At 35.4% G+C, this 26197-nt stretch overlaps 1 protein-coding gene across 1 annotated transcript; it reads right to left on the reverse strand.

Annotated features, from left to right (window-relative positions):
- Positions 1-8856: 8856 nt before the first annotated feature.
- On the reverse strand, positions 8857-20978 carry LOC140760504 (EH domain-containing protein 1-like). Its single transcript, XM_073097487.1, has 16 exons — positions 20779-20978; positions 20601-20680; positions 19793-19861; positions 19650-19707; positions 19482-19534; positions 19336-19378; positions 19196-19257; positions 17651-17764; positions 17392-17494; positions 17240-17289; positions 13198-13326; positions 12875-13126; positions 12716-12795; positions 12281-12407; positions 12058-12201; positions 8857-9146 (listed from the first exon to the last, which is right to left on the reverse strand). The coding sequence occupies exons 1-16, from the start codon at positions 20861-20863 to the stop codon at positions 8961-8963; spliced, it is 1635 nt and encodes a 544-aa protein (XP_072953588.1). The 5' UTR covers positions 20864-20978; the 3' UTR covers positions 8857-8960.
- Positions 20979-26197: the final 5219 nt, after the last annotated feature.

Below are 26197 nucleotides of genomic sequence, written 5' to 3' on the forward strand. Positions count from 1 at the left end.
AATTTTGAGCATAAGCATCTCTTGTAGTAGGTGCACAGAAAAAAAATAATAATAATCTGTTTTTCCGTTTCATATCACCAATAAGAAATTCTGACCAGTTTCCTTGTAATATTTTTCACAACTTAAGCAGAACTTCATCACAATATTCTAGCAATTAATATAACTAACAGCTAACACTGTGAAAAGGGAAGGCTGCAAATCATAGGTTGCAAGGAGATTGGACAAATAAGCACAAAGCTAAATTAAACAAAGATTAACAAATTTAGAAGCAATTTAGAATATAAAAGAACGATGGTCCAGAACTACAACTAAGGTGCAAACAAAGAATTCCCACAATCATGATAGTATTGAAACAGCTTAACTAAAAAAGTTCAAGGGAACTAGCAAGAGTACCTTATGTTTAAGTTTATTATCACACTGCAGGAGACGTATTCTCTAGTATATCTCCTTCAGTCTTTCTTCATACACTGCCACATCTGTAAAATCTGACCGAAATTTACTACATAACCAGTGCCTAAGATTGCATTTCCGAAATCTCTTTTGTTGCAACTTCTTTATTTTTATCTCATTCTAGAAGGTAAAACTTGAATACTTTCTTTCTCTCCCTCAAGAAAATAATAGGAAGGATAAAGCAAAGATGACGATGTAATACAAGTCGGAGAAAAGAGGACATTGGGTAAGTTCAAAAGCAGGAAACACATACTCTGCTCATTTGAACCTATGGCAATCAATCAAAACGATATCCTTCAGACTATATGGGCAAACGAGAAAAGCATAATGACAGGAGGAAAAAAAAAATCAAAAAGGAAGTTGCAGCTTCAAGCAGGAAGTAAACCATAAGATACTCTTAACATAAATGCAGCAGATAGGAGCTCTGAGCACTAGTGTAACCAAAAAAATATAAAATCTGAGAAACATAATGTTTCTGGAAACTAAGATTAATCCAACATGTGAATCTGTCATTTATAATTACTGAAATGAAACACTGAAATAGAAACTGAAACTTGAAATACAAAATAAAATAATCACAAGTGATACTAAATGAAATAACATATAAATACAAAACCATATCTAAAACTAAATTCAGATACTAAATGAAATTTGTTTATGCATCAAAACATTCCAAGTTTATAAATAAGTATTTATCCTTTCAGTACATAAAATCGAATATGTCATGGTTCTTTTTTTTTTTTCTACCTGGGCAATCTTGGGTCATGAGAAGTAGAAGGTTTCTGCGTGAGTTGAGAAATAAGCATGTCTACATCTGCTCGTTGCTCATCTGTAGTAGTCGCCTCCTCTATAGCCAACTCCATAGTAGATGTAGCATGCTCCGCAACCTCAGTAGCATGCTCCGTAGTAGATGTAGCATGCTCCTCTATAGTCTCTCTCTCCCTCTCTGTCCTTTGCTCTGCCTCTACCTCTATCTAATGGTACTAATTGATGCACTGTGGGAGCTAGTATAATCTGTAGGTAGTCCAGCCAAAATTTCTTCTGTGCATACCTCTCATATAATCTGCAAAAAAGTAGAGCAAGTTTAATGTTTAATGTTACAAGTATTTTTACACATTTACAAATATTATCTATCATTGTTTTGCTAGCCTATTTGATCTCAATAAAAATGCAACGTGTGGTGCTGAATTTTGCTCATAAATTTGCTTGCACTGCTACTTGGCACCAAGTGCATCAAGCAAGATGAGCTGGTGTAGGAGCGGGCAGTCTATCAGGTCTGCCCACATATAGTTGCTCCCATGGCCAAACTTGCAATTATTTTAATAAGATAAGTGAGATATACAACTACATCTTGTACTGCTAATGATATATGAACATATAAATACTAGTAAGAAAACAAGTGGCCCAACTATCCCTCCCGCATCATGTCGACTAGCTTGACATAGCTTCCGGTAAAGTACTACTAATGTGGCACTCCCCTAACTAAGCATGCTAGTGTAGGCAAAGTCTCGTAGTAGACATACATCAAATGTACTACATCTCCAAACTTGTTTGCAAATGTCAACCTCCATATGATCACCAAAATGTAAGCCCTAGTGTACCATCAAATTATCTGATCATCGTCATCTATAGGAAGGTCACCAAATGTCTCTCTCAACCACTTTATGGGTAACAACAAACCACGCCTCGCTATTTGAGGTGAGATAACTCCTAGCAGCTCCTGACAGATGTCATCCCATCGAATACTTGGGGTACTCATCACGGTAGGTCCATGGATGCATAGACCTAACAATATCACAACATCTTGTAATATAACAATGACATCTCCAAATTTCATATGGAATGTGTATGCATTTCTAGCCGCCAATGCTCGACTAATATAGTGATCAATGCCCAATCAATGTGTAGCCCAGCGAGCCGCTATATATAATAGAACTCTATCTACACTAAGATATCAACTATCCATAGATTAAATTTCCACTGTCTACTAGTACGAGTGAAGCGATGCCTACATGCCAGATGCCCTGGCTCTTGAGAATGAAATATAAATAAGAAAATTGAGCCCTAAAATAAAAGTTAGGCATAATCATAAATACAAACCTCACCTTTCCATATCACCTCGGACCTATGGTGTTTCTGTAACCTCAACACAAATGTATCAACTTGGCCTGGGTCCTCGTGTGCAGCCATCATAAGTCTAGAAAATATAAGTGAATAATGAGTTTACTAAAATACTATTGAAATAACTTATGTAAAAGGTAATTAATCATAACTATTTTCTAAACTAAACATGTATATAATGTAAACACCTTACAAATGATTTAGGAAGGCCCTATACTTTACCCTTACAACTATGTCAATTGTGCCCTTCTTGCCTACAAATGTCGTATAAGAAATAATTTTGGACCTTCAGAAGGTGACCAATAATCTTTGTCACAGGGAGGATGAAATTCAAGCTCCTATGTACTCACATATGTTTACACCATATATATATGATGAATAAATGGTCTCCAATCTAAGTTCATAATTTTGCATGCGGCAAATACATGGGTGCATAGATATTTATATTGTTGCATTTTGTCACACGTGCAAATCTGGCTATTTAGATCAATAATTTGAGATAGTTCACCTCTCAAGTTACTCAAATTAGGCCATGCAGTATTAATCCTAAAAATATCACTACAATGATTGAATTCATGAAGTGTATGCATTCTAGCATCCTCATAAGAACTTGCCATAATAGCGGTGATAGAAGGAGTAAAATCTTGATGGTTGGTCATTGCTGCATCTCCCAATTTTTGTCTAGTATATGAGAAACTTACTGCATAATATTAAGACATTTCTACTAATGCCATTATTGGCAAACCGCGTGCACCTTTCATTACTTTAATAATTATCTCTGAAAAGTTTGTAGTACTGACACCATACCGATGACCACTATTGTGACCTAAAGACCACTTCTCCAGTGGAATATCATCAAACCATTTTTTTCAGTTTGGATTACTAAAACACCCAAACCTCCAAATACACGTGTAAACTGCGTGGATAAATTCTACCACGCGATGCGTCATATGACTTGTCAGTAATAGGTTTTCATAAGGCACATAGCAATATAGGTTCATACCATAAATAATCTCATCAATATGAGTCCGGATACAAGTTCCACAAGCCACAACAAGCCTTCAAGATACACATCCAAAATACAACTCTAAAGTCTAAAATACAACGTCAATCATAATGCCCTCGTAGGGGCTCAATACAACTAATAGACATAGACATAATTGAAATAAAAAGGCAGCTATTCCTCGCTACTTGCACCTACTTCCCCTAGCTCTGAAATGATGCCACCAAGAGATGGTGAGCACACAGCCCAGCAAGTAAAATCCATACAATCTATAATAATGAAATCACAAGTGCATATCCAATGTATGTCTATAGTTGCTAATAATAACAATACGCTTGTTTAAATGACTTACCATGAGTTACTAAATCAATGCAATCAATTAAGACTACATGTCACTATCTTGGAACATGCCAATTCCTAATCATATCAAGATAAGTCCACATAGATATAAAGCTTAATACAATCTTTTATTTATACAAATCTCAATCATAGTGTTTACATGTTATGCTTAGCAATAAAAGAATAGTTTAGTCATTTCATGCTCACCAAGATATTAATCATATTTTATCATAGCTCACGGAGCCACTCACCACACAGTGTAGATATTCTCAAGAAAATCATCCATCACATAACCATCCATCATCTCATACACCGAGGAGGGATATATACACATCTAACGGTAATGCCATCTACACATGCATGGCGACACTGTATGTGATCGATTGTCTGTAGCCATTAAACTAAGGACCTCGGTCGTGAGCCCATATCTCACTCTCTCTAAATCATCATCGCCCTCAGCAAGAGAATCGACAACCTTCGGCTCATCAACGGACGCCCTAACCCTACGTCATTAGGTACCGCTAGAGATATATCTCCGTCTCACAATCATGTTCTTCTATCATCATAATCTAGTTCTGACTATGTAGTATAATTACCTGAATGTCACACAGGCTCTCGACCTCAGGTGTAGGCCGCTAATAGTATAGTCATATATGATACGCTCTACCCTTAACCTGAGGCTGAATAAGTAGGGGCACTGCCTAGTTAGAACCTAACTACTAATGATAAGTGAAAGTGGTGTAGTGTCTGTGAGTGTATAAGGCACGTCATAATCATCATGATCATTATATTCTATATTCACAATAGATATTTATGCAAGAGTTTATTATATAGGATACATGTAGAGAATCATTACACTATGCACATGCTAACATTCTCATAATATCATGATGAGTAAACTATCAATAATTGCACATGTCAAGATACATCATAGTACACTAGATGTATGTACTAATACTAACATTCTTACAGTGTCATGGAAGGTATAATAGCTGTAACTATATTATTCTGGACTTGTATAAACTCTACTTGCCTAGGGGGTCTCCACAGTACTCTAGTTTTCCTCAACTAGCCGGCTCCTCCGGAATTCCAAAATCCTCCTCACGCAGTGTCGATCCAACTAATTCATACAAGTAAAGTCATACGTAAGGTTAGTGAATTAATAGAATTAATTACCTTTATTAGAGAATTTAGGTTTAGGCATATACACTATTTAAATGATAATAAATTATCTTTAGGGGACTGGTTAGGCTAATTAATCGGGTGGAATAGATAAATGGGTCTATACGGTCCAAATGATCCCAAATAAGCCTATGCTGGGGTGTTAGGTTGGGCTCAAGCCTAACCCAATAGGGCAAGGGAGGCCTTGGTACTACAACCCACAAGGTTGGCTAAGATGGGCTGGGGTTCAACCATAGCTACAGTCTGCAGCCCACCCAAATCTTTGGGTTAGTGGGCTGCGGTCTGCTAAAGGCTTGGGTTGGTGGGCTACTACCTGTAGCTCACCAATGCTCATCTCCACCCATCTCCTTCGAGGGAGGAAGACAGAGGGGAAGGGAAAGGAAAGAGGAGGAGGAAATTAAGGAGAGAGAGAGACACGGGGCGACCATTGTGGTCGATGGCATCGGCGGCGCAACCACGCGGTCGAGAGGGTAAGGCACGGCGGCAGAGGGGGGGTACAAGGAAGAAAGAGAAACAACAATAACAACAAAAAAAAGGTTTACCGAGAGGGGGTTGCGTTGTTGGCTTTGTCGGCCATCGGCTTCGGGCTTCGTCTTCGGCGTCAGCAACCCAAGAGAAAGAAAGAGAGAGGAAAGGGAGAGAGAGAGATGGCGGGGTGGAGAAGAAATAGGGGAGGGGAGCGTCGATGGCGTGCACGACAGGGGAAGAAGAAGAAAAGAAGGGAGGACGGCCGAACGCGGGTGGTAGGGTTGCTGGGATGCACGCACGCGTGCGCGGGTCTCAACCCCCCCCCCCCCCCCTCCACTTTTTCGGGTGTTATAATTATACTAAGCTATTCTACCCATATGAAAGTTAAACTTTTGAATATGAATATAGTTCTTTAAGCTTATATCCTAGAATTTCTTATTAATGTTGCTAACCATATGTTGGAGACAAAAAAGGTGATAGACTAACGGCTCAATCCATCCATTCTTTTTATCATTGATAGCTACTATAATTCTAGCATGATGATCTGAAATCAAACATATATTTTCCCTCTAAAGTACAACCCTAGAGCGCAAGCAAGGAACAAACCCTAATTATCAATATTCTCACTCTCGACAATAGTATATACGAGAGAAAACACACCATCATTCGCATTAATAGCGACAACAATAAGCAAAGTCCATCTATACTTTTTATAGAAGTGTGTGCCTAACACTGGATTATAATACCAAAATCTCTCAATGGAAGAACTATGACTAAAACATATGTTTAAATAACTTTATATTTGGTTCATCTGAATAGACTTTTTTCTACAACACAACTATACCCAGATTCTTATGTTATAGTTCGCGTATGAATGATGACATTTGGTTATAAAAATCGGCACAACCATTAAATACAACTTCTATGGTCTTTTGTTTTACATTTTTAGGCCTTTCTATATGAAATTTGATAGCAATATTTTTCAAAAATGTGAGTTTGCAACTAAGCAACACTAATTGTTGTATCGTTATTGACAAACATTTTAATCTCACGAATGACAAACTTTATATCCAACAAACAGTGGTCTTTATTCAAAGAAAAATTGAGACAATTATGTGGACATTTATTTTTAGTAATTTCTCACATTCTATGGCTCTTACATAACACTGCTCGTAAGCTCCGTTGGCATACATCCTCTTATTCACACTTAACATATGAAAATTGTTAGATTTAGAAGTCTTAACTTTGAATGAATGATGCGTGCTAATTGTATTTCTCTTTCGACATATTTGTACTTCTTTACTCATAAATAGCATTCCAACACCGCAAATCACTACCTATATACCTCGAAGGAGCAGGTAGGCCGACAAGTGGATTAATAACATCAACACTCTACATTGTAGAAGAATTGCAACATCGGGTCAAAACTACCGATTGGATCGACTGCAATTCTATCAGACTCGTCATTAGTTGAATCACCTACTAATAATGCATCAATATCCTCTTCATTAGGTATTTCAAACTATTCGTTATCCCGTAGTGTATAATAGATCAATCAATAATGCGTGCAATAGCTGTATCAACAGATTGATTATCCAAACCTATATGTGATAGTTGACGACAGCCTTCCTTACCTATATCAACAACTTCACTAATTTTAGCAAATCCAAGTTGTTCACTAGGGCCTTCATGGCTTGGTTGAGAAGACCCTTTATTAATTGGTTGACTAGGGTCCTTCATTAGGTATTCATGTAACATCAACTGGCGTATCAATATGGTTGTATAGTGGAGCTTCAATTGGTAAATCAGTATAGTTGTTTTCTTCGTTGATAATTGATGTTCTCGGGTTTGATTGGAACCCTGCTAAAAATGCTTAACTTATTGGCATTCTAAGCTGCAAATCACTAGTAAGTCGCTAAACTCTTTTGTGTTTTAATTAAGTCATCATTAAGTTGAGCATTTATTAATTAAAAACACTTAAAAAGATGAGCGTCTCATCTTATTTAAGACGCTGTTAATTCAACATTTATTTAGTATTAGACCACTATATAACCTTGACGCACGAGAAAGGAAGGTGTCACATTGGTTGGATCCCTGATAAATATGCCTAACTATTGAGTATCTTATGTAAATGAAAATGCTTAACTGATGAGCGTCTTATGTTAATAAAAATTCTTAACTGATAAGCATCTTAATGGCAACCAATACTGCTAAACCACCTGCCAACTAGAAATCGAGCTAAGGTAATTATTAGTAAATGCTAAACTAGTCAGTGTTTCTTTCTGCAATAAAAGCGCTGAAGACTTCAACGATTTATCAAAAAGAGTAAACACTAAATTGATAAGCATTTTTATTAGAGTTAATCTAACTCTTTTTGGTAATATATTTGGGCAATAGTCTATTTCAATAAATTAAAGTTCAAACTATGCTATTTTGATCAACTCAGTATTCGTTGCTACTTAATCTATTATAATTTATACGATAAAGAGTTTCATAAAGGGTGTTGGTTGCTAAAAAGTTTAAAAAAAAAAAAAAGTCATTTTTAGAAACTTAACTACTTCTCATATTAGATCAGAAAAATAAATCAAATATATAAATTCCTTACCTATCAAAAGCAGTCACACTTCTTCATTTGGAATTCCTTTTACAAAGGGTCACTTTGTTGAAGTCTAACACAGTCAACTACGTGCATTGGGGATTAAATCAGAACACAAAAGTTGAAAAAATGAACAGAAATCCTGGCTCATGTTCGGCTTCTTAAAAAGAATTCGAGCTCGTTTGCATTGAAAACACCTCATTTAAATCCATCTGGTTATAAAATAAGCATAAATTTATTCTAATATAATAAGATCTATACTAATTTAATAAAACACATTTCTCCCTCCCATTACTTTTGACTGCCAAATTAAACCAATATAATAAAAAAAAACGTTATCATTTTACTCTTAGAAAGACATCAGTACATCACTTCAATTAACTATTTATTTCAGTTCTCCCTCTCTCCTCACAAAATTTTTTTACTAAAATATCTCTTAATCCTACTTTCCAATCCTTCATGCGCATACATCTGCCACCAGTGACACATACGTCTTTGTAGCTCATACCTCCCCCGGCAAAAGTAGATGGATTAAGGATATACCGGGGGGGAAAGAAATACTGACCATTAAGAAGACTATTAGGTCACTGGTGACCAAACATCTAAAACTTGTATTCCTACGCCCTAGGATTTCAGTATAATATCTAATGTCATTCTACTTGCAGCCTACTACTTATCCAAAACTAATAGACAAGAATAAAAGAAAATGCACATCGCTCTTTCATGCAAAAATAATCTGTTTACAACTCAATCGTCCTTGTACTAGTGATTACAGTTGTATATATTAGATAAGTGCTTTAATCATTCATATGGGTTTCTGAAGCTCTTGAGGAGTTCCGGTATGTCGTAACCCAGCATATCATCAACAGCCTGTATCATCTTGGGCTTAAGTTTCTCAAACTTGTCGATGCTGTAACCACCCAACACCTCTCTGAAGTGGTCCACGTTGGGGAAATCTCCTATTGGTAGATGATATTCTCTTTGAACCTGTTTCAGCAGCTATCAGTAAATATGGTTCAAATTATCTTATCCAAAATAAGAGTTACATGCTGGCTGATCAGAAACTTATTCAAAAACTTGTTATTACCACAATTAACAATAGTTGACAAATTAAAACTTGTGGTTAGCTGAAGGACCATCAGAACTTAATTCACCAACTACAGATTTGCAGTTAGAGCAAAAGTTGTTTGTGGACTTTTCATGCTGACCAGTAAAATATTTGATTTGAACGGGAGACGGCTTGGTGTGACCGTAAGGCCTGCCTCCAGCGTCAATTAGGTCACTTATGGGTTCAAGTCATAGAAACAAATTAAGTAATAAAGATAAGGATGTGTATATCTTCCCTCACAGACCCTGCATAGAAAAGGGTACTCTGAGATGGCCTTTTTCAACAGACAGCTGAAAAAACTATATGTACCAGACAGGCCCACACAGAAACATGTACAGAGCAATTAAATAAATGGTATTAATTTGTTGTGGCATAGAAAATTATGAATAGGTGTCCCTTCTTCTTGTTCCAAAACCATTCCTAATTCTCTATCAGTAATAGGGTTAGTCCATCAGCAGCATGCTGGTTCTCTATGCCCCACCTCCCAATCTCTCACAACAGCTTCTCAAATCTAGCTCTTGTAGTGTTTAATTAAATTTTCTAAAACAGAACTATTCACCCACTCAGGTTTCTATATGATAGAAACATAAGAAACTTCAAATTAACTTCAAATTGCCCACTTAAAGTATTGCATATGTGGAGTTGGTTTTTGGTTGGAACCACCACTATTGCTAGTAGTGGCCACATCCACCTAGTCCCAACAGGAAAAAATTGAGAGGAGAAAAAAGACTCACATGGTCAGAGCTTAGAACACTTAGATAGAGCTTCAAACTCGTCCAGTCTCCATCTAAGTTGGATCTACTTGTGATTTATTGTGTTACCCATAATTGGTCGAATTCTGAGGTTTGTACATGGAGAGAAATTAGGGAATTGGAAAAAGGAAATATTATACATCGATCATTTGATGTCTCAAGTAGGATCCCCATCAGATCCAACACAAAATCAACCAAGATTAGCTCCAAGTTCACTTCAAGAAAATATCTTTTTCTTCACTTTATATCACATCAAAGTTAATTATTACACCTTTATTTCAGAATACATGTAAACATAAAAATAGTTATTCCTAGAATAAAGACATCATTTTGAGAATAACAAAGATGAATACCTATTAGAATTGACTTTATTCTTAAACTAAACAAGGCCTAAAGAAAAAATCGTAATTTAGCCATTTAGGCTCATATGACCACTGAACATCACTTGTATCGATCAATAATACTGAAACCATTCCGAAACAGCAGATGAACATGCCCAGTATTGATCAATACCAAAATCTATTCAAATTAGAAACTTATCCAATTCGACTATGGTCAATTGTTGAAACCAATATCTCCGTGAAAGTTCCATAACTGGGACGAATTAGGCTATTTTTTCGGCCCAACCTCAATCTCCACGGTAGCCCCCACAAAAGTGTGGATGTAAGATAAGTTTAGGAAGGCTCAAGAGATAAGTTGCATGATGGAGTGATAGAGCTTGGAGAAGGCATGGCCTTCACAAATGAGTGAAGGAAGCCTATGAGTGGGATAAGAGAGAGAGGGAAGAAGAAAAGAAGATAGAAAATCTAAAAGATAGTTGTTAGGTCATGAACTTGAACACCGCTCTTCCCTGATGGTCAAGCTAAATGAAGATTGCAAAAAATAACAGCGCATAGAACTTGCTTCCTCTATTTAGGAATTTTGGAAAATCTATCAATGCCAAATTATTTCAACATGTGATAATGATCTAGACCAAGCCTATAAAAATAAAATGTTCACATAAATTTAGCTTTTATTTCTTGATAAAAACTATTTGGACGAGTGAGTTAGTCTAATATAGGAATGCAAAAATTGATGGCAATTGAATATGGACATTTATAGTCCTTCCATATGCTTAAAACCAAAGTTTCAAAATTCGATATCGCGATTGAAATCGGCCATTAGAAAAAACGATACGTATCAGCCATATCAGTTGTATCGGTTGCTCGTATTAGATTGGACTATTTCTAATTATGTAAAATTCTAAATATTATTTAAAATACAAAAACATTTCTAAAAATTTATAAAAAATATAGAAAAATAAGAAATAAAAATTAATGACATATGAACTTTAAAAACTAAAGAAAAAACTCACTCAAAACCATAATAAATTGACTTGAATTAGACATATTTTTATACTCATAAATTATTACTGTAGAATTACATGAAGAGAGAGATATCTCTTTATTGTTGTTTTATAGCAGTAAAAAATTAAAATGGGTGAGAAAAAAGGAAAAAAAAAAAACTCATCCGAGCTCACCAAAGTGTGGATTAAGAGGGCTCACCAAAATGGCCGCCAAATGAATTCGGTGAAATGTGACAGTGAGAGAGCAGTGTGTAAGAAATAAAGTAAAAACTAGAAATTTAAAAAGAAAGCAGTTGATGACATCAATTATTAATGTCACCTAAATTAGATACATTTAAGATTCGACCTAAATTTTTAAAAAAATTAATTTTAGTCGACATTGTTGTTTTTAGCCAATATAGCTGAGTTTCGGCCGATACAGCCGAAACTGGCCTATACTGGCCAAAACTGGTCTGATCGAGATCAATCATAACCGATCCCGATCAAGATCAACCAATCCGACTCGGAATCGGCCGATATGACTTAGGATCAGCCAATTTTGGGATCCATGCTTAAAACCCGCCAAAAGTGTCGAGCCAAAGTCTCAACAATAACATAATCTATATAACAAACATGTCACCTAAATCATTTTCTCTGTTTGCATTTGTTACTTGGAATTTAAGAGTAATGTTATATAGTTCAGTAGCCCAATACCTTCGCGAACTCCTCTTCTAAGTTATCTATAAGTCGTTGTTGAACCTTAGCCTTGCCCATCATTGCCGGCATCTCTTTCCTTAGGTGGCTGACTATATAAGCATGAATTTTGGCTGCTCTTGCACGTTTAACAAACTCATTTATCTGCAACGGAAGGAGGTAAAGATCCATTCTCTGACCAGTAGTTCAAAGAATTTATAAATGACAAACTGAAAAAGTTTACCCTGCGGTCACAAGCCTTCTTAGGAATATCTTTCAAATCAGAAAGGAGGTCATCTTGCTCTCTCTCAAAAAGCTCCTTTCCAAGTGGGCCAACAGCTGCTTCATTCACTGGCTTGTCATTGAATGATCTGTAAATTATAAAATAAAATGCAGAATTAGTAAAATAGAATAAAGATTTTAATGTGACACAAGAATCTACTACTAGTATGTAAACCAATATAATTGAATGACCTATGAGTAACACTCATGAAGTGTGGAGTACAATATATTTTGAAGGTGAACAAAGAAACTGATAACATTTAGCCTGCAATTATGATCAACTTTTTTGCAGAATCAAGAGTATTTCTTTATATCTCAACAAATTAAAACATTCTCACGAAACAGATAACTACTAAAGATAATAGAACGTAATAATTGCACAAGAAACTTTTTGTACCCAATATAAACACGGACAACTTCAGGAGTGTTCAGCACTTTTCCAAGGGACCACATTAATGCACCATATACTCTCATAAGCTGTAACAATAATGTAAGAATTGGTATATATGAGCAATATTCACTGATAAACAAACAAAATCAGCATATAATCCCATACCTGCTGAGTATCAACCTGGTCTGCCTTATTTAAAACCACACGTATTTTGTCATCATGGCCACGGAGAGACGCAATTACACGTTTGAACTCATCACTTATATCAAGTTTATGAGGATCAAAGAGAAGAAGAATAAGGTCGCACTTAGCTGCAAACCATGATGTAACACCAGTAAAATCATAGCTTCGTTGGGTCCGTTGCTTTTCTCCAGAAAGAACTCCAGGGGTGTCAACAAATGTGATATGTTCCAGTAGCTTCAGAAATACAGAGTGACTATTAATCCACATAGCATTTGAGAACATTTCGCAACCAGAATTATTCTTACCGGATGTGGCATCTGGGAGCACTCAAACTTCGATAGGAATGCAGTTCCAAACATTGTAAGTCCACTATAAGGCATATCTGCTTGCACAGCAATAGTATTTCCAGGAATACTCCGTTCATCAGGTCCTGACTGGAAAAGAAATGAGATAACTTAGTTATGCTAGACATCCTTTCAGATGTTTCAAACACCATTATACTGTATATTCATCTAGATATGAAATGAGGTTTTTAGATTCACAGCACATGCCTGTCCTGACAAACCACCAACATGACATGCCAATATGCATCATGTCATATCAACATAGGCATGAAAAAGAGGGACAGACAAGAAGGGAGACATTAGGGAAAGGGATACCAGCAGCGACAGAGTCCTTCGCATATCAACATCTAATTTAACTTGTTAGTATTTAAGCCAAATTTGCAAAAGGTTTCTTCCTTTTAAAAAGTTTAAAAGTTGTCTCCTTTTCCAGATATACTTCCAATAAACAGCAATTTTATAAGTGCCACTACATGCTTATTAAATAGCACTTACATGAATAAATTCCAATAGGCTTACATATATCAATGTCATATGTAAACAAAGACAAAAAAAACAGCAACCGAGAATTATTTTTATTAAAATTTTCTTCAAGAATCCTAAATTTCATATGAAAAAAATTCATCAACAGGGAGCTTCTTCAGCCTGGGACAACAAGATCTGCCACAAATTTTATTGCATTAAATTCTATGCTGCAAAATAAAGTAGAGCTAAAGGTCAGGTTAATTCCCAAGAGTGGAATAATTGTAGAGCTTAAGGTCAGGTTAATTCCCAAGAGTGGAACGACTCTTGAATTTTACAATCACAAGATGGCAAGATCACTTAAAGTACTATATTAGCCATTAAATTTTGGGACGCAATTTAAGAAATTGGAACGCATAATAGAACCCCTTGATATTGTTTTAAGAATGTTTAGCAAAGAGAAGAGACTGAAAATAAAAATATCTCTAGTACTTCCTGTAGCAAGCAAAGAAAGAAATTATGAGAATTGCTAGAGAGAACAAGGCAAAGCCCTTCATTGATATAATCAAGCAATGCTGGGATTTTCATATGGGCAAAGAGCCAAAGATTACACATGGCAAGTATATATAATTATGCACTGTATAAAGTAGTAATAAATATCTACTTACAAGTTTTCATTCTTAAAAAAAATGGCATGTTATTACCTCAATCCAAAATACCATTATCAATATAAGTTTGCCAGTGAAGATGACTTGCTTTGTGGACTACAAAATTGTATTTTTCAACTATAGAAAGATCCTCATGCAGCAGACGTACATTTAAGAGGCCAATGGAAGTTTTGGGAAGTCTCCAATGGAATATACAAGACTAATATTGATACTTAACTAAAAAACCTACTTATACTCAACTTTAATCTCTTAGACCTCTAACAACTCTTTGATGCATATTGATGTCACAATTAAATGGTAATTGAAGTTTAGAAGACAGGAAACTTATTGTTCACATCCTTTCCTAGATGACCTCATCTAGTGGATGTGAGCGTAATTGGTCAAGTTTTGCACTAATTCAGACACAAGTTAGATATGTCTGACATATAAACTCTTGGAAAAGTTTTTATACGTCCACTACAATATAAAACTATATCTGACATCTTTTAAGGATTCAAAAAGGGATTAAGCAGATTATGAACTTGTAGACACCGATTTTGCTCAGTACAAGGATCCTATAGTGGAGTAGATACAGAACACTGAGAATTCAGAGGACCCATTGCTTAATAAGGGGATAGATTTTTTGTCAAAGAGCCTGAAGTAATGAATATGGAAGGATGGGTTGTAGAGAACATTGAAGGGACTCAAGCTACTAGAAAAGTGCAACGTGGACATAGAGATACTTAGATGGAGCACCATGAGGACTCAGATCAGGGATTCAAGCATCTCATGTTAGCTGAGGTCATCAAAGTCTGACATGGAGTAAGAATCTAGAGGTTGAACTAGTGGATCGTCTAAGTATTGGACGAGGTACTAGGCGAGTTGGATCATTTTGGTCACCATTTTTGTGATCAATCGATCCTTTAGATGTAGTCGATAACAACCATTAGAAGACAAGTCCAATACTGCTTCTCCTTTCTACAATGATATGCCTCGATCTAGAGATGATAATAGTGATGACAATGATGAGATTCAATCTGACTGTAACGACGGTGATGGGAGTGAGACATACACCCCTCCCTCCTACAAAGCTTCTCAAAGAGGCATTGATTTTAGTTTCAATCAAAAGCATATTTTGTATGGGATGATCATGCCTCCCAATTCCTAGAATCAAAGATACCAAAGCTATAGCAGCATCATTATATTATGCATGAGCCTATACCTATCCTAGCCTATCGTTTGTGTGTTCAATATGATTATCATGTCATATGAGAATTGCACAGTATATGGAGAGTCAATGAGGCATTACAATGAGCATTACTATCAATGGATAAGTTTTAAAGATTATCGACAACATTTGATGCAACATATCATCTCATTTTTGTGCCAGCAAATAAAGTCTTTAATCATCCTCATTATTTTAATTTCAACTAGGTATTTACTCTAATTTTGGTTTTTAATTACTAAATATTGTCAATTAATGAATGTGCTCAATCATATTATATGTTCAATCATATTTTTAATTGATTAATGCTATATTTTTAACAAAATAAGTCATTTACAACATTATCCAAAAATATTCTAATGTAGACTTTAATATTAATAAATACATTAGAACTTAATATATATATATAAATACTACAAAATGTATTTAGAGGCATGCCAATGTGCCAATAGCACATTAGGGCATGCTTAGTCAGCATGAGACGTGCCAACCAAGTGGCATGGCACATGCCACTGGCATCCACAGTTAACATAAGGATCATATGAATAACTCAATACTCAATAATGATTAGGATAATCTTAGGACTAGATCCATGTAGCAAACGTGTTTAAAGTCTAAGTTGGAGTCTATAGAGTTTTTTCATACTTCACATTATTAGTTATATTTTTATTTTTTTCAAAATAATTGTAGCAATCATTGTAAAATGATACTAATTGTGGTTCTGTAGCAGGTTAGTTTATTATTATTTTCTCAATAAATCTTAAAAGTCCATATTAAGGTTTGTTTCGATTACTTCAAGAGTCCGACAACATTAAAAGTTGCAATCCTTAGAAGTTAGGATTTTCTTAGAAAAACACCACTACAAGCTAAAAACACTATTTTCTCAAGAAATCCTAAAAGTCAATAGGCTCAATACTAAAGTTTGTTTCAGTTACTTAAAGAATCCTATTAGATTAAAAAGTTAGTTCTCTTAGGGAATAAGTTAGGAATTTCTTGTAAAAATGCCACTACAGGCTGAAAATTGTCAAGGGAACAATGCATTTATGAGAAGAAAATTCTCTTCTTTTTTTGCAAAGCATGTCATGTTTAATCTTTCTATCTATTCTCTCTCTCACTCTCTAAGAATGATATACTTTCTCTCTTGTTCGGTTTATCTTCTACCTTTTCTCATCTTTCATTCATATCCATCTGATAGTCCATCGTGACCATCGAATTCCTAAATTAGATTAATCTCAATTGTTTACCAATTAAATTAGTATCATGAACATCTATAGCAATTTTCCTTTTATTGAAGTATCAAATATTTGGAAAACCTATACATAGTAGAGATATTATACTAATTTGATCAATAATAAAGATATGTAAATGTTAGAAGCTCCAAATATATGGTAGGTTATATAAACATAATGATAGCTGACTCCTTAAAAACCCTACACAACATCGTCATAGAAAGTACATTTTTCCCTCAAATTCCTATGTTTACTGTGTCAACCCGTTTCTTTACTCATGTGCATCTTTTCCAGTTAAAAAGCCAACAAATTAAAATTTCTACATTATTTAATTAAAAGACAGATTCGTGCCCAGATATTTTCTTGTAAATTAAGTAAAAGAATAATTTCAAAAGAACATAAAAACTAATATAACCCAGAGTAGTCTTATTTTATTGGTTTACCATGACAACTACAAATCTGTCAGTTGTTGGCTCTGGTCCAATATGAGCGCCTGCATTAAGTAGCACAAACAAATATAGTGTTAGCAAGCCAAGTTTAGCTAAAGTAATCAATATAAATATAGGAAAACCGGTGGAGCAGCCAACTACTCAACCTGGATAGTTAGATCTAAGTAGATGTTTAATGAATGTCGTTTTCCCAGTAGAATATTGACCCAACAGCATAACCATGGGTTTGGCATCAAAATCACTGTTTGTCTACAAAAGGGACCAATGAGAGGAACTAGATTATACACTGTTGATTGAACCAGATAAGCTACCAATGATACAAAAAGAAACTAGCACTGCTACTTAAATCTCAACAGAAACAATCTCTTATTACAATGAGAGTATCAGTAGTAGATGTCTACTTACTAACAATGGAGATACAAAATCGTTGAATCGATATGTAACTTCCAAAGGCTTCAGCTTTTCAATGTATAGTCTCTTTAAGCCATCAATGATTGAAGTAACTGAGCTCAGTGGTATCTTGGCATCACAAAATCACAATTAAAATTAGCACATACGCTAAATGTAGGCATCAAGCATAAGTATGCCATCACAGATGGCGCCTCATACTGATGAAAAAAGTATTTTGACATACTTGTGACAAAAAAGAATCCCATAATCCATGAGTTTATATCTTTTAGTGATACTCCATAATGCTAGCATCATGTAAGAAAGTTCCCCATGTATGTCCATGAGTTTATATCTTTTAGTGATACTCGATAATGCTAGCATCGTGTAAGAAAGTTCCCCATGTATGCATATGCTTAACAAGACAATTTCAAAGATAATGAAAGCAAGTTCACCTTTATCAAATGATAAATATATTGACAAAGCAATTTCTCAAAACCCTATCATCAACGAACTCTACTACTGATAAAAGTGATGCTTGAGATAACTAGTTAAGATTTCTCAGCAGTTATAACCTTGGAAAAAACAATTTTATACACATTTAATCACAAATCATGAGTAGAAGATATTCATAATAATAGATATAATAACAAGTGGATAGTAGAGCTATTAGGATTTGAAACTTCACAAACAATAGCAGCATTTGCTAGAATGTATTTTTGACTTGCTAATGGTGATATATATGCAGCTTACTGGGCTCGAAAGTGAAGGTTAAAGGACCATCGTTCTGTTTTGGATCAGCCATGGACTAACATAGAATAATCTCAGAATTGTAATTCATTAACTCCTCTCAAATACATGTTACCTTGAAGGCCAAAATTCCAATCCAAATGTAATAAATGAAGAGTGACATCAAGCAAAGAGTAATCAGTGAAATGAATGATTTTGGAGAGTCAAAACTCCAACCCATCCTCTTATTTAAACTAAAGATGAATTCTCCACAATGCATGTTAATTATAGGGAAATAATCAGCATAAGACACCAAGAAAACTTGTACTTTTCGATTTTGGTAAAACAAGACACTTCTTTATACATCGATTTACAACTGTAGGAAGGAAACTCCACCTGTTTCCTCCATTTTTTCTAAAAGAGAATGATTCCCATCTTTGTCTAGATGACTTCAATAAAAGGCTTGAGGACATTGCAATCATTGTACTGGGATCACAATAGGAACTAAGATGTCCATGAAGCCTAACATTGTGACTCTACGAAGATTGAATTAGCATTTCAAAGGAAACAAAAACATGGATCTGCGTCACAAGTTCACAACCTGTCAACCTCTAGAACAAACCAAAAGGCTGTCAAAAAAATTGACAAGCTTACAACACAAAGAGTGATTTAAACTCAGTAATGCATCAAAAATTCAACAAAAAGAAAAATATGATGAATGTGGAAAACTCTATGAAAGGATAAATAAATTCAAAGGTTCCACACTTAAAGATGAAAATCGATGCTCGAACCCTGAAAGATAAAAGTGAAATAAGACACAGGCAAGCATAGTACCTTTTTTGCTGATTTTGAGCTAAACCACTGAACGGTTGATGGTGCTTGGGGCTGATAACCAACTGGACCAACCAGAAGAAGTTAAATAGCAATAACAATTCGACAAACTCTATTTCTAGTGCAGTGAATATCTTTTATACCATCCAGATCAGGATCAGCTTTCTTTGGTGAAGGCTTAGATTTCTGGAAAAGAAAATGATATACAACAAGTTAAACTCTCAAGTAAGATGGAAACAAATCAACAATAACAACACAACATTATTTAGATATAGCATTATCAACTTACAGCCAGTAGAATATCCAAACCTTCCATCACAGGTGTGTTCAGGCTACTCAAATCTGCAGAAATAGTAAAGAATTGGTAAATTCAAGTTCACCTAATTATAAGCATCCTAGTGAATAATTAGATCTTTAGTACTGCAATTAGAATATTTTAAATAAATCATTCTATCACCTGCATTATGAAGGGTATATTGGGTAATCTCATGCCCTACTTGTGCTAACGCAACAAGCTGTACAATTGAAAGGGATCTTAGTGATTACGCCACATTGATTCTACTTCGATCCAAATATACGACAGGAAGTAAGGGGTTAAACCTGCATTGCTGAAACAAATTCATTGAAGCCAAGGAAACCTTGCCGTTTAGAGTCTGCAATGGCCCACACCTTCAAATATAATTTGACAAACAATTTATCAATCCGCATGTAAATACAATCACAACAATAATCAGAATAGAGCTAAATGGAGATCATTGACAAAAAAAAAATATTGACTACTAATTATAGAAAGAGAAAAGTATGTGCTAAAAAGAAGTAGCTTATTCCGTAAATTATTATCAACAATGAGAATGATAGAACAAAAAAAAGTCTACATTTCAATTCATGATCTCTACATTGTGTTCCCTTTTTATTACGATCCTTCTTTTGTCTTTTCTAATAAGAAAAAAAATATACTGACATGATACGTCCTAAGAACATAAGTTCCAATATCTCCTATGGTATTGGACTTTTATTTTCTCTAATAAGCAATAAGGAGCTTCCTAGGGGTTATATAACTTCTAATCCATCCAAAGGGGTCATTTATGACGAGCTCCTATCAACTCAATCTACTAGACTAGAAGTGCCTTGACATCCTTTCCTCAAAAACAAACATGGTGCTAAAATAATGATCAGACAAATTAATTTTAATTAGATATTTGAGTTGTTGTTGGCGTCAAAAAAAAAAAGCCACGTCCTTCGAACTACAACGAATGTAGCCCTAGATATTGCTCAATGGCAGAAAAGATTCCCAAAGACATCAAACACTCTTCTTTCATTTTAGGAATCAATGACATCACGTCGGACCAACCAAAGCATAAGAAAAGTAAGACAATGCATCAAACCAACCAAAGTAAGGGCATTGTACCTGTTTGAGTTCCGGGCGCGATAGATTCGACATGCCGAAGAACTTGATGGCGTCGGGACCCGTGATGCGCCCATCTCCATCTACGTGGGAATAATGGAGGAAAAAAAATAAGGAAACGGAAGTAGATCGCAATCGCTGGAGAGTTCGAGAGGAAGAGGACGAGCAGTAGAGATCAAACCTGAGTCGGCCAAGGAGAACCATTCCTGATAGATCTTCTTGTGCTCTCTCGAGCAACTACTCACCGGAGAAGAGCCGATCTCCATATCTACTCTTAGAAATTTAAGAGAAAAGAGAAGAAGATCTCGATCGAGATAGAGAGAGGAGACTCGAGAATAGTAACTGGCCTGGTCAGAGGATTTTGAAAGATGGGCTTTTGACAAAAAATCTCTCCTTTTATTTTATTTAATATATAGCTTTCTTCACAAATCTAGGAAAGGAGTCCGACGCGAAGAGGGTCGGGCCCCGCTGTCAATATCAGTTGTCTCGATCAATAATTATATATGAAATAGTGCATTTATCGAAATTTTAAATTCAAATGTTAGAAAATTTGAGTTTTTGGAATAATTTGTAACAAAAAGCCTCACTATTATCGGATTGGTAGGAATTGCTAATGTAGACGGTTTTTACTATTTTAATCCTAACAAATCTTAAAAAGACTATCGTATCCTAAAATAATAGAATTAATACACTCAAATCACCTTATTTACTATTTAGGCCTAACAAACTAAAAAAAGATTTTCGTATCCATTGTGATTTCTAAATACCTAGTTCCTTCTATCATCTTCCTCTTATTCTTATGACATTTGTTTCCTCTCATTCTTCTTCTCTCATTCTTTTTTCTTATTTTTTCATCTATAATAATTCAAATGCTCTTTCTCCTCTAAAATTGTCTCTTAGAAGATAGTTTCTTCATTCAACATCTCTTTTATCTTATTCACTATTCATCTTTCTCTTTTTGTTCTTCGGTGATTGAAATATTATGAATGAAGTTAATGTTTTGGTGACTATTTTATCTTCCTCAAAACATGTGTATCACCCATGTAAATATTGTCAATATTCGTATATCATTTTGACAATGTCTTTCACTACTCTAATTTTGCAAATGTATTTTTTGTTGGTAATTTCATGTATTTGACATGAATTTTTTATTATCTTCAAGCTAAGTTTTAAGTGAGACCCACATATTATTAATAATGGTTTAATGATGAAATTAATTTAGCTCAAATAGTACTTTATTGTCATATATTCACTTAGTCAAATTCATGAAGAGAAACGAATGAAAATTGGCTGTAAAGTGGATATCATGGCAATGGAAAAAGTAAAGAGAAGTGAGTTTAGTACCATATTGGATATTTGAGAAATGTTAGTATAGTATAGAAGTGACAAACTTTGGATACCTATTTTGTGGGTAAAAGTTATTATGCAACTTAACTTATATACGTGCGCACTGCCTGGCTCAGCTAGGTTCGGTTCGCACGCGCAAGTCAAGTCCAATTTTAATTTTTTATCTGATACAGGTTTAAATCTTGTCTAGTTCGGGATGGTTGGTTGGTTGAACCTATCTGAAGTTGAAGAGTGGTGTGTCCTTTCGATTAAAACAGTTAATCAGTCAGTTAGTTCATTGAACCCGACCCAAAATGGTGCATCCCTTCACAATATAACTGTTAATTAGTTTCAGACCTGAAATGGTGCATCCATTCATGACCAATTGCATTCTTTCATCGAGCTTATTTAATTCTATAAATAAGCTGTCAATATGCATAATTTCATACACTGAATTTTGGTTCATTCCTTCTAAATCTGGTTCAAGTCTTAAGTCTGTATTTGAGGGAGACTATAGCACGATTCAGATTTGACAAGGCATTCGAATAACTGCTTCATTTCAAGTGCAAGATAGGCATTATATTTTAGGAGATCGACGTCCACTGTTCCAAAAGCAATCGGTGGAGGACGAATTAGTCTTAAAAAGATAATGTCCAATATTAGACTCGACTATATAGAATTTTATATTTTATAATCTGTAAGTTTATTTAATTTATTTACTTACTTTCGATCGGGTTTCTTCTGATCGAATTTTTATTTTTCTTTCATTTTTTTAGATGGCTAAAATAATAAAGAGTATTATTACCCCTATGGTTATGAAACAATTCTTTCAACATCTGAATTTATTGTACGAAGCAGTCCACACAACTAAGGGAAAATATTTACCAAATATTCTTCCGTAGTGATACACTTAGTTAGGATTTTATTTAATTAGCTAAATCTAACCCTGCGTAGTTTCGGGAAAATATTCGTAGAATATTCTACACATAGCTAAATAATATCAAACTAATTGAATAAGGTCACCAACCTCCAGATCTATAACTTTGATATTTATGACTTCTCTAGATTCAGAATCTATCTGTGATAAAATAAAAGCTTAATTTGAAAGGTAATTGGAGAAGATAAGGAATACATGTTTAGTTGGTTTGTTAAGGTTTCATATTATTTTAGGACTTGTTGGCTAGCATATATAAATATGTGGATGGCAGCTAACTTTATTATGGAATTGGATTATTAATTTCTTGCCTCCTATCTTCTTTATAGACTTCTCCTTCCTCTTTCTTCACCATCCTTCCGCCTCAACCGTTGACAAGGTTTCTCCTAACTTCTAATCTCCCTTGACTGTCGAGCCACCTCTCTTCTTTGAGATATTGACTACTTCATTATCTTCATCTACTTCCCTTAATCATATCCACAACCCATCTTCATCTCCATACCCATCTATAACCCTAACATCCACTCCACCCGTCACCACCACCATTACCCATGTTATTTCATATTTTCGTCCCAGTTGCAATTTGAATATGCGAATGGCGTAAATACGAAAGTTGTAGATTAGGAAGTTACGGATCTAACCCAATTAGTTTTGTAATTTTTTGACTACCAGAGAATATCTGAATAATATTTTTTTCATGGTTGCATGGACTACTTTCTGTAATAAATTCAAATCTTAAGTAATTATTCCATAGCCAATCTTTTGGTACAAGAACCGATCAAATTGGCATCAAAGCTTATCATTGGTATCAGAGCCCATCAATTGGTACCAGAGTAGGCGAACCTTAGATCTCCATTAATGGTTGAAATAAGTAAGATGACATCAATAAAGAGACCTATAGAGAGCACACTGATAAAGGATGACTCAATGCATGATGATCCTAACCATGAGGCCGATTCTTTTGGAACGACCACGGCAGGACCGAGTCAACCAACGTCCATGGGTTCGAATATTGATGAACTTAGGTGTAACAACCCAATCTTAAAAAAAAAAAAAAATTCTGGGCACGACGCGGCCGGCCACAGTCAAGCTGCGCATGCAGCTTGCGTGGTGGGGGCGCCACGTGCCCGCTGCCGCTGCCGCAGCCAATGGGCTGCGACCAGCTGGCCGCGGCGGGCCCCGGCGCCGCCGCAAACCGCCCCCCCCCCCCCCCCCCCACCGCCTTCCCTCTCTCTCTCCCGTTTGGTCTCTCTCTAAACTCTCTCTCTCTCTCTCTCTCTCTCTCGCCGAGGCCGGACTATCGCCGCCGCCGCGACCTCCACGAGCGCCGGTGAGCTCTTTCTCCTCCTCTCTCTTCTTCTCTCTTCTTCTCTCTCTCTCTCTCTCTCTTTCTCTTTTTCTTGCCTTAGGCTCGGGCCCGTCGGAGCTGAGCCGCCGGTGAGAGGCCGGCAGTTGGCTGGCCACCAGCTGCCGGTGCCCTCCCCGCCGGCCCGGGTCCGCAACCGCCTCCCTCACCTCCCCTCTTTCTTCTCTTTCTCTTCTGTTCTTCTTCTTCTTCTTCTTCCTCTTCTTCTTCTTCTTCTTTCTTTCCTTATTTCTTTCTTTCTTTTTCTCCTTCTTCCTCAGCTCCTTCTCTTTCTTTCTGCACAGTGTTGGGCTCGGCCCAGCACAATAGCAGACAGTGCTGGGCCGAGCCCAGCACTGATGGCAGATGTGATTAATTTATTAATTAATTAGTTTATTTAGGTTATTTATTTAGGTATTTTTCTTCTTAATTAATGCAAATAGATTATTTAGACATGAACTATGTTAATAATATTATATATCCTTCAATATAATTCTATTAATGATAATTTTTATCATTAATGATTAATTAGGTATAAATATATGTAATACTTATATTTATTTATTTATTTACATATCTATTAGATTAATAGATAGATTTGTAAATTATAATTATTAGATTTATATTCTAATATTCTTATGATCTACATTTTAAGTAATTCTATTAATTTATTATACATTATTATTTTGTATCAAATAAGATAATGACTACATAGTCCCTAATTAATCAAGATATAATTTAATTATAATTAGGTTTTTATCTATATTTATATTTTATTTATAATTAAAATCTAGTCAATCATAAAAATAAGTAGAAATTCTAAAATCTAATAAATCATCATATTTTATTCGAACGGATTATAATGGGATAAACAACTAACTTTATGTTACTTAAACATTTTCAGATCCCGAACCCCTTATTTGAGACCCCGTTGTCCTTGCTAGCGAGAAGTGTCACACGGTTGATGGGCGGATGTAAGGGATACGTGGTTTGTATCTTCTGATCAGTGTGAGTAGTCTTATCCCCTAGATCCCTTTCTCAAATTAGGATTTATTATATATTATGTACATGCATGTTTTGGCCTCCAGCATGATTATATGACTTTATATAGAGATGATTTCAGTCGAGCATATATTTTATCGTGCATTTGATTAGACTGATCTGGGATATGAGTACATTGGTGATATATAGAGATGATTGGAGATGATTATGCTATTATGGTTTTATGTCGGGATGATCTCTATCATGAGTATGCATATGATAGATTAGCATGAGTATGCATGTGTTAGATACATGGTTGGAGTTTGCATTACATCATTTTTCTCTCGGCTTCTTTACCGCCTAAATTCCTGAGTTGTATGATCTGTTGTCGTACTGGATATATGCATATGATTTATCATGTATAGGAAATCATAAAAGTACATGTGTATGTGATGTGATGGCTGGAACGGTATCTGGTCCGGACTGGTACTAGACATACTCTTAGCGTATGGCAGAGTATGGTGATGGATGATAGTTGTACTCTTAGCGTATGACAGGGTACAACTATCATTGATATACCCTTAGCGTATGGCAGGGTATGATTACTTTCTTCAGAGATACCCTTAGCGTATGGCAGGGTATGATTTATCTACAGAGATACTCTCAGCGTATGACAGGGTATGCTCTGAGCTTGTGACATGATGTGTATCGAGTTTGGGGCCGGGTATCGTAGTCCAGCATGGTGGATGATATTCAGAGTTGAGACGGATGATTGTGATAGTGAGAGATATGTGAATTATATCTGGCTCTGACATATATGATTATCTAGTAGTTGGCATGCATCATGCATCATCATTGTTGTGACTAGTATCATTGGATCATAATTGTTATACATGATATGGTGTTATATTCGGTGATGTTATATGGTAATTTCATCATGTTATATAATTTCGGTTGAGGATATAATATGGTCATTCATGAGAACTAATTTCATTCATATATATGTCATTGAGG

The sequence above is a fragment of the Typha angustifolia genome, chromosome 5 (genome assembly GCF_048772165.1).
Source record: "Typha angustifolia cultivar Huaian chromosome 5, ASM4877216v1, whole genome shotgun sequence".
Lineage (NCBI taxonomy): Eukaryota > Viridiplantae > Streptophyta > Magnoliopsida > Poales > Typhaceae > Typha > Typha angustifolia.

Bases quoted from the DNA above. Each gene is read 5' to 3' on its own strand.
- LOC140760504 (XM_073097487.1), bottom strand. From the start codon at position 20,863: ATGGAGATCGGCTCTTCTCCGGTGAGTAGTTGCTCGAGAGAGCACAAG. The intron at 17,495-17,650 runs GTAAGTAGACAT...TCCCTTTTGTAG, and splicing joins ATTTTGTATCTCCATTGTTA to ACAAACAGTGATTTTGATGC. The intron at 17,290-17,391 runs GTTGAGTAGTTG...TACTTAATGCAG, and splicing joins ACTTAGATCTAACTATCCAG to GCGCTCATATTGGACCAGAG.